The sequence below is a fragment of the Malus domestica genome, chromosome 15 (assembly GCF_042453785.1).
Source record: "Malus domestica chromosome 15, GDT2T_hap1".
Taxonomy (NCBI): domain Eukaryota; kingdom Viridiplantae; phylum Streptophyta; class Magnoliopsida; order Rosales; family Rosaceae; genus Malus; species Malus domestica.
Window position 1 is genome coordinate 39,345,424 of NC_091675.1, and position 9,229 is coordinate 39,354,652.

The window sequence follows — 9,229 nt, forward strand, 5'->3', positions numbered from 1 at the left end:
CATCTAAGCGCAATTGCCAATCCTTCCTTGTTAGCCCCACAGTTTTCTCAAGGATTTGCTTGATCTCTCTGTTTGAAACCTCGGCTTGCCCATTGGTCTGAGGATGATAAGGTGTTGAAACCTTATGTGTAACGTTGTACTTTTTGAGCAAAGCCTCAATGGTTCGATTACAAAAGTGGGATCCTCCATCACTAATGAGAACTCTAGGCATTCCAAACCTAGCAAAAATGTTAGTTTTCACAAAATCTGCAACAACCTTAGAATCGTTAGTATGAGTGGCTTTTGCTTCCACCCATTTTGAAACGTAATCAACAACTAGCAAGATATAAGTGAAACCATAAGATGGAGGGAAAGGACCCATGAAATCAATACCCCAAACGTAAAAAATTTCAACAAAGGATAGGGGTTGTTGCGGCATTTGATCCTTGGTACCTATGTTTCCCATTCTTTGTCACCGATCACACGTTAGACAATAAGTTCTAGCATCTTTAAACAACGTGGGCCAATAAAATCCACATTCAAGAACCTTTAATGCCGTTCTTTGAGTGCCAAAATGTCCACCACAAGCATAAGTATGACAAAATCTTAGAATCGAAAGAAATTCACAATCATGCACACATCTACGCAAAATCTGATCAAAGCAATACTTCCACAAATAAGGATCATCCCAAACATAGAAACGTGCATCTTTTCGAAGTTTATCACATTGGTGCTTGGTGAGAGTGCTAGGAACTTGTTTAGACACTATGTAATTCACTAGATCGGCATACCATGGTTCACTTACCTCAATGGACAACAGCTGCTCATCGGGGAAAGTTTCAGGGATAGGCACGTTATGCTCATGCTCCTCATTGACCATTCGGCTCAAGTGGTCAGCCACCACATTCTCGTTTCCTTTCTTGTCTCGAATTTCGATGTCAAACTCTTGAAGAAGAAGCATCCAACGAATGAGCCTCGGTTTTGCTTCCTTCTTCGTTAGTAAGTACTTTAAAGCTGCATGATCAGTATAAACAATCACTTTAGTTCCAATTAAGTAAGATCGAAATTTATCTAAAGCAAAGACAACAGCTAGAAGTTCTTTTTCCGTTGTGGAGTAGTTCAATTGGGCATCATTGAGAGTCCGAGAGGCATAGTATATAACATGCGGCTGCTTGTCTTTTCTTTGCCCCAAAACAACGCCTAATGCATAGTCGGATGCATCGCACATAAGCTCGAAAGGAAGGCTCCAATCGGGAGGAACAATGATAGGGGCTGAAGTGAGCTTCTCTTTGAGCTGCTTGAATGCTGATTCACACTCCTCATAAAACTGGAAGGGCACATCTTTTTGAAGCAATCGGCAAAGGGGGTTGGATATTTTGGAAAAATCCTTGATGAAACGCCTGTAGAACCCTGCATGGCCAAGAAACGAATGAACCTCTCTAACCGAAGTAGGAGAGGGTAAGTGACGTACACAGTCTATTTTTGATTTATCTACTTCAATTCCTTTTTCTGAAACAATATGGCCTAAAACTATACCTTGTTTTACCATAAAGTGGCATTTTTCCCAATTCAACACAAGGTTAGTTTTAACACATCGTTTCAAGATCAAGGTCAGATTATCCAAACAATTATCAAAAGACTCCCCAAATACACTGAAATCATCCATAAATACCTCAATTATCTTCTCAACATAATCGGAGAATATACTTACCATACACCTTTGGAAAGTGGCAGGTGCGTTGCATAGGCCGAATGGCATGCGACGATAGGCAAAAGTTCCAAAGGGACATGTGAATGTGGTCTTCTCTTGGTCATTCGGTGCTATCACAATTTGGTTATATCCAGAATATCCATCAAGAAAACAATAAAAAGCACGACCGGCTAACCTTTCAAGCATTTGGTCGATGAATGGCAAAGGAAAGTGATATTTCCTCGTTGTAGCGTTTAGCTTCCTATAGTCAATACGAACACGCCATCCGGTTTGAATTCATGTAGGTACCAACTCGTTCTCATCATTCTTGACAACAGTAACTCCAGACTTCTTGGGAACGACTTGAACTGGTGAAACCCAATGCCTATCGGAGATAGGATAGATCACGCCACAATCTAAGAGCTTGATTATTTCCTTCTTCACAACTTCCATCATAGGAGGGTTGAGACGGCGTTGAGCCTCTTGGGATGGTTTAGTCCCCTCCTCAAGAAGTATGCGGTGCATGCAAGTGGTGGGGCTAATTCCCCTAATGTCGGCTAAGGTCCACCTCATGGCTGTTTTGTGCCCTCGTAGCACTCTCACAAGCTTTTCTTCCTCATGTGTCGTGAGACTTGAAGAAACAATGACGGGCAATGTCTCATCATCTCCCAAAAACACATATTTCAAATGGTCCGGCAACGGCTTAAGTTCAAGAGTAAGTGCCTGATCAACAGAAGGTAACATCTTAGTAGAAATTGAACTTGAAATTGAGAGCGGAACCTTACCATATTGTCGTGGAAGCGACTCAATGGCAGCCACAACCTCCACAACTTCCTCATTAAAGGGCACGAGATTGGGCTCCCCATTTTGGTCGTGGGTTTGCCCCAAGTTCTTGGTTTTTTAGTTCTATGCCCTTCGTAATGGCTATTTCAAGGGCATCCTCGTTCAATTCCTCAAGATACTCATGCGCCAAAGAATCAATAACGTCAATAGAAAAGCAAGAGTGATCATCAACGGGATATCTCATAGTTTCAGAAATATTAAAATTGATAACTTTCCCATCAAATTCCATCGTCAAAGTTCCTTTGTATACATCAATCTTTGTACGGGCTGTCTTCATGAATGGCCTACCAAGAAGAATCGGCAAAGAGGTGGAATGGACTGAATCTTCCATGTCTAAAACATAAAAATCAGCCGGAAAGATCAAATGGTTCACCTGTATTAAAACATCATCCAAAACACATTTTGGGTATGCGTTAGAACGATCAGCCAATTGTATAATCACACCATCCTTTTTCAATTCACCCAAGTTTATAGATGCATATATAGAGTAAGGCATGACATTTATAGATGCACCTAAATCTAGCATTGCATTTTCAAATCGAGTATTGCCAATCACACAGGGAATCGTAAAACTTCCGGGGTCTTTGCATTTAGTGGGTAGTTTACGTTGCAATACGGCTGAAACATTTTCACTTACCTTAACTACCTCTTTGTTCGACACTCTTCTCTTGGTTGTGCATAACTCTTTGAGAAATTTGGCATATTTCGGGACTTGTTTAATTGCCTCAAGGAGTGGAATGTTTACTTGCACTTTCCGGAATGTTTCAAGAATGTCATTCTCACTCTCATCCTTCTTCGATTGCATGAACCTACGAGGAAAAGGAACATGTGTCAGATTAGTATTAAGTGAATTTGAACTCAACTTACGTTGTTTGGCCGATTTAGGAATGATAGGGGCCTGGGGCAACGGTTGATTCACTCTTTCCGTGGGTGTGCTAGTGCTCCCCTCCTCATTTTGCAGCTTTTCATCCTCTTTTTAGGTAGATTTAGGAGTGTCGGACTCACTTCCAACTTCTTTTCCACTACGCAACATGATGGCTTTGGCGGATTCGAATCCGCCCTTTGGATTCACATTTGTTGAACTTGGTAACTTGCCTTGTTCTCTACTGAATTGCCCCATGAATTCAGCCATTTGTCCCATTTGTTTTTTCAAATCTTCCACCTCATTGGCTTGATTTTGCATGCCCTGCGCCACATTGGTTAGCAATTGAACAAGTTGATCATTATCCATGGGCGAACTTGTTCTCGGTTGGGCCGGGGGTGGTTGATTTTGTTGATATGGTCGTGGGAACCCAGTGGGGCTTTGCCTAAATCCCCCTTGTTTTGCAGGTTATTGGGGCTCTCTCCACTTCATATTAGGGTGATCTCTCCATCCGGGGTTGTATATGTTCGAGTATGGATCGTATCTGGTTTGATTTTGGCCTTGGAATCCAATAGCATTGGCAGATTCCCATCCACCATTCTCGATCAACTGAGGGCATTTCTCGGATGGATGCCCTTGGATGGAGCACACAGTGCAAACTTGATTTTCTTGTGGTTTTGACCCAATTACAACCTGAGACACAAGAGGAGTAAGATTAGCAAGTTGTGATTGAATTTCAGAAATTGCATTTACCTCATTCACACTATGTTGCCGTGGGCCTTCTCTTTGTCCAACACCCTCATATTGTTGTGCATTGTGTGCTCGGTTTGCAATTAAAGTCTTGGCAGCCACCGGAGTCATGTCAACCAACGTACCACCCGCCGAGGCATCTAGCATTTGACGTTCAATGGGGAGGAGTCCTTCGTAGAAGTATTGAATGAGCAACTCCTCCTTCATTTGGTGCTGTGGACATGAAGCAATAAGAGTTTTATAACGTTCATAATATATGGGAAACGATTCACCTTGATTTTATTGAATCCCACTAATCTTCTTCCTCAAGAGAATGACTCTCTAAGTGGGGAAGAACTTCTCTAAAAATGCCCTCTTCATGCTTTCCCAAGACGTGACCGTTCCGGGTACTAACTCATAAAGCCAATCTTTAGCCCTTTCCAAAAGAGAGAATGGAAAGGCCTTCATCATCAAAGTGTTCCCATCGACATTGATGGGAGTCATGCTCGAACAAACCACTTCGAACTCTTTAAGATGCTTGTTTGGATCTTCCATGGACAGCCCATGGTATTTAGGAATGTGATGCAACAAGCTTGACTTCAATTCGAACTCATTGGTGTTGCCTTGAGCAGTCATAGGGTATTGAATGCAGGGTGCGGTATTTGCCAACCCCGAGGCTGAGAGTTCTTTGATTGTACGATTGTCCGCTGCCATGACCTCTTATTCTTTTTCTTCAAATTCAGATTCGGCCTCTGAATTTGAACTAGGTTCACTAGGTTCTGGATGCCTCTTCTTTCTTCTCAAAGTTCTTTCAAAATCGCCGTCGAACTCCGAGATGTTTGCACTAATATGTTGAGAACTACGAGTCATAAACTAGTACCTGAAAATAAGAAATAAACCCAATCAGCAAACTAAAATAAAAACACACAAAAATAAATAAAAAGAAACAACGAGGGATTAGCAAAGTTGCTAATCCCCGGCAACAGCGCCAAAATTTGATGCGATGAAAGTTAAGCACTCAAATTAAACCCTCTTTTGACAATTGTAGTATATGTATAAGTAGGGATCGTTCTTAAACCGGGGATTAGGAGGGCTTGCTAAAACCTCTTAACTTACTCAAAAACATAAAAATAAATTTAAAACGTTTGAAAAGACTCAAGGGACTCAAAACAGATTCTAAAGACTCAAAACAACTTAAAAACACTCAAAATTGGCTAAAAACAAAGACTAGGCAGTTTCTAACTCTAACATAACTTTGGACGAAATTTGGTTTTTGACTTGACTCAAAACACAACGTTCGAAGCCCATTGGGCCTTAAGGTCCAAAACTATCCCGAAGTCTTTAACGAACTTATTCGTTTGATTAATTAACATATTAATTAATCCTTGCCATAAATAAATGATTAAACCATTTAATCATTCTTACTCATTTCCGTTTAATCTCCAATCTCTACCTTTTATGGTGTGCGATCCATTAGGTTCCTTTTAGCGAGGTAGTGGGCGATTAAAACCATTTTACATCGATTGTGAACTGAAACTATTTTCAATTCTCCCTTTAGTGATTACACACGTTTAGGGCTTCCACAAACCATGAGTGACACCTAGCAGCATATCATGGTTACCCAAGCTAATCAGAAGAGGTTAGAGAACCTATTCAGTTCGAGATTACAAATGCAATACGGTCTTTCTCTAATCTAATACTCTTGACCACATTGTTTGGTTTGATAGTTTATTTTCTCATGTCTACTATCCAATGTGTGTCTTGTGCTTATATGATTACCTTGAATGTGATTAGGAACGCATTCCCAAATCTCATTCATACTCTGGCCAGAGATTCAAATCATATCAGAGAGTATTCTCCCTCAAACGGTTTGAAGGTTAGAGATCCCTTGTTGCGCATTCACTTGTCTCCATAGCTAAGTGGCTTGACCCCAACGATGCCGTGGACACCCTCCTGATGGAGTGACTTTGACATAATCAAAGATCAAGGACTTAACCACAAGACAACTATGATGCCTCAGGTCAAATGACTACTTTGCATTATCCTAACCATGAGTTCTCATGTGACATGGAATATGAGAACTCTTCGATAATCGCGTTCAGTGAACTCATTCTCTATTGAGCACCTACCGTACTTGTCTTGATGTCACACACACCAATGACTAGAGACTAATCACTCTCCCTGAGAGAAGACATAGTACGTACTGATCTTAACGGACTGTCAACGCCCAATTGGCAATCCTATGATCAGGAACGTTTAGGATGTGTCTACGAAAGAATGGTCTCATGAATCTAACTTCATTAGATTACATTTTCCCAATCACATATTCCTTGGACTTTATCGTTTAAGCATATAACATTTATATGAGACGGCTCAAACAATAATCTTTGCCCTTTATATGTAAAACTAGATTAGTTTAACATGTGAAATGTCCGTAAAGTATCATCACATGATTGGCTTTAGGGCACATTTCCAACATTATATACTACTAATTCATATTAACTTGGACCAATGGTTGTGATAGGCCCAAGTTCTTTCAATAAGATTAAAATAAAATTGATGTAGCCCAACAGTACTCCCTCAACAAAACGAATATTAAGTTGATAAGCGAGAGATGCTTTGAACATCTCTTCGTAGGCATTCCACCATGATGGACTCCAATCGTTTGTGACTCCTACACTGGCTTCACCCTATCATGGGGAGGTTCAAAGTATGTTCTTATAATTAGGAGGAGTCCATATGTACATACATGATGTGGTGAGGTAGGCAACGAGGATGACCAACATCATATCATTGTGAGGCTATTCTTGAACCCCTACACGAACTAGCATGGTGGGAATAACTTAACTAAGTGCAATGGTACCAACATCATATCATTGTGAGGCATCATTCTCTAGAGGCCAAACTAGATGGGTAATTACAACAGTTGTAAATGACTAAAGCGTTATTCTCTCATCATTATTTTTGCTAACCAACATCGTATCATCGTGAGGTGGGCTTGGTAATGGTGAGCCTCCCATACCCCGCTAAGAGTTCAATATAACTCTCGAATTCCATTGAGGGATGTGGAATTTGCCAAAAATAGTGGGTGGTACTATTTGATTTAAGACCCAATCAAGTAGTTTTAAAATCAACAATCTAATACGATTTCTGTTATGTTATGTAGTTAACGACATGCCTAAAATTACACCCACCATTATACTAGACAAAAGGGGCCTTAGGGGCCAACGTTTCCTTGCTTGGTATCGCCACATTGAGAATGCCTCAAAGGTGAAAGACATATTGTATGTGCTTAAGCAATCCCCTCTCATGTACCTCCTACGAAACTAGCTTCAAATGAGGAGTGCCAAATTATGCAAGACACTATGAGGATGACTTACAAGCCAAATGCTTAATCCTCACTTCACTTAGTGAGGAGCTTAAGAAGCTACATGAGCACCTGGACACTTCCTGTGCCATGGTTGATAGTTTGCATAAGATGCATGACATTGAGACTAATAACGTACGATTCTCAAATGTTCGCAATCTATTGAATGCCAAAATGGCAAAGGGGGCATCGGTCAAAAAACATGGACAAAAGATGGAAAGGATCTTTCAAGATCTTGAAAGTTTAGGAACTTCCATCGATGGGAAAATGGCCCAAGACTTTTTCCTTGAATCTCTCTCGGATGATTTCACTAAGTTTATTGTAAACTATAAAGTGAATAGATTCAATCATACTTTTACCGAGATGATTGACATGTGCTGTAAGTTTGAACAAGGTTTCAAAAAGGACAGTGGGAGTGAGACTGCAATCACAAGGAAAAGGTTACAAAAGAATAAGGCAATAAAATCCAAAGGAACATGCTTTCATTGTGGAAAGGATGAACGTTGGAACAAGAAATACAGGGTGCGCATTGCAAGCCTTATGACACGAACTTTTGAAGGGACTATTTCTGTCATAGAGAGTGCTTTTACAATGAGCTCTAATTCCTGGATATTTGATTCAGGCGCTAGTCAACATATCTGCAATTCGTTGCAGGGACTAATAGGGAGCAGAACATTGCGCAATGGGGAGATGATTATGCGAGCTGGGAACGGCACTAAGATCTCTGCTAAAGCAATAGGCACCTACATGCTTAAACTGCCCTCTGGGGAAGTCTTGGAACTTAAAAATTGTTTATATTTTCCTTCATGTATAAAGAATTTGATTTCTATCTCTAAGCTTTTACGAGATGGGCACTCAATATTGTTTGACAAAATGAGTTGCACTTTATACTTGAACGGTCGTATTATCTCTCATGGTAATATGATAGAGGGACTTTTTCACCTAGAGACAAGTAGTGGGATGCACTGTATTGAAAGCGGGAATACCTCAAAACCCAAAAGGGCTAGAGAAGAAGTTAACCGAGAAAAGATGTGGCATCTTAAACTTGGACATGTGAACCTTGATAAGATTCGCAAGATGTCGAAAGACGGATATTTCCACCCATTGGGTAATGACCAAATGGGTACTTATGAATGTTGCTTAAAAGGGAAGATGACCAAATCTCCATTCATTAGGAAAGGAGAGCGTGCCACTGAAATTCTAGGTTTAATCCACATTGACGTATGTGGATCTATGTCTACTACGTCGAGATGAGGCTTCTCCTACTATATCACATTCACTGACAATCACTCTCGGTTTGGCTATGTGTATCTTATGAAGTACAAGTCAGAATCCTTTGAAAGGTTCAAAGAATTCAAGAATGAAGTTGAGAAGCAAACTAGGAAACAGATAAAGATCCTAAGATCAGATCGAGGGGGAGAGTATCTAAGTACCGAGTTCCTAGATTATCTCAAAGAGTGTGGAATAATATCATAGTGGACTCCACCGGGAACTCCACAACTTAATGGAGTTTCTGAAAGGAGAAATCGAACCTTGATGAACATGGTTCGTTCTATGATGAGTTCCGCAGATCTACCAGTAACATTCTGGGGATACGCTCTATATACAGCAGCTTACTTGCTTAATAGAGTACCTTCCAAGTCAGTTTCACAGACGCCCTATGAGATATGGCATGGAAGAAAGCCAAGTCTTAATCACTTTAAGATTTGGGGTTGTGAAGCATATGTCAAGAAGCTTGAAGCTACTAAGCTTGAAGCGA

General features: G+C 40.5%; 1 protein-coding gene across 1 annotated transcript; it reads right to left on the minus strand.

Annotated features, from left to right (window-relative positions):
* Positions 1 to 2,507: 2,507 nt before the first annotated feature.
* On the minus strand, positions 2,508 to 3,743 carry LOC139191913 (uncharacterized). Its single transcript, XM_070812944.1, has 2 exons — positions 3,514 to 3,743; positions 2,508 to 3,321 (listed from the first exon to the last, which is right to left on the minus strand). The coding sequence occupies exons 1-2, from the start codon at positions 3,741 to 3,743 to the stop codon at positions 2,508 to 2,510; spliced, it is 1,044 nt and encodes a 347-aa protein (XP_070669045.1).
* Between the last annotated feature and the right edge of the window lie 5,486 nt (positions 3,744 to 9,229).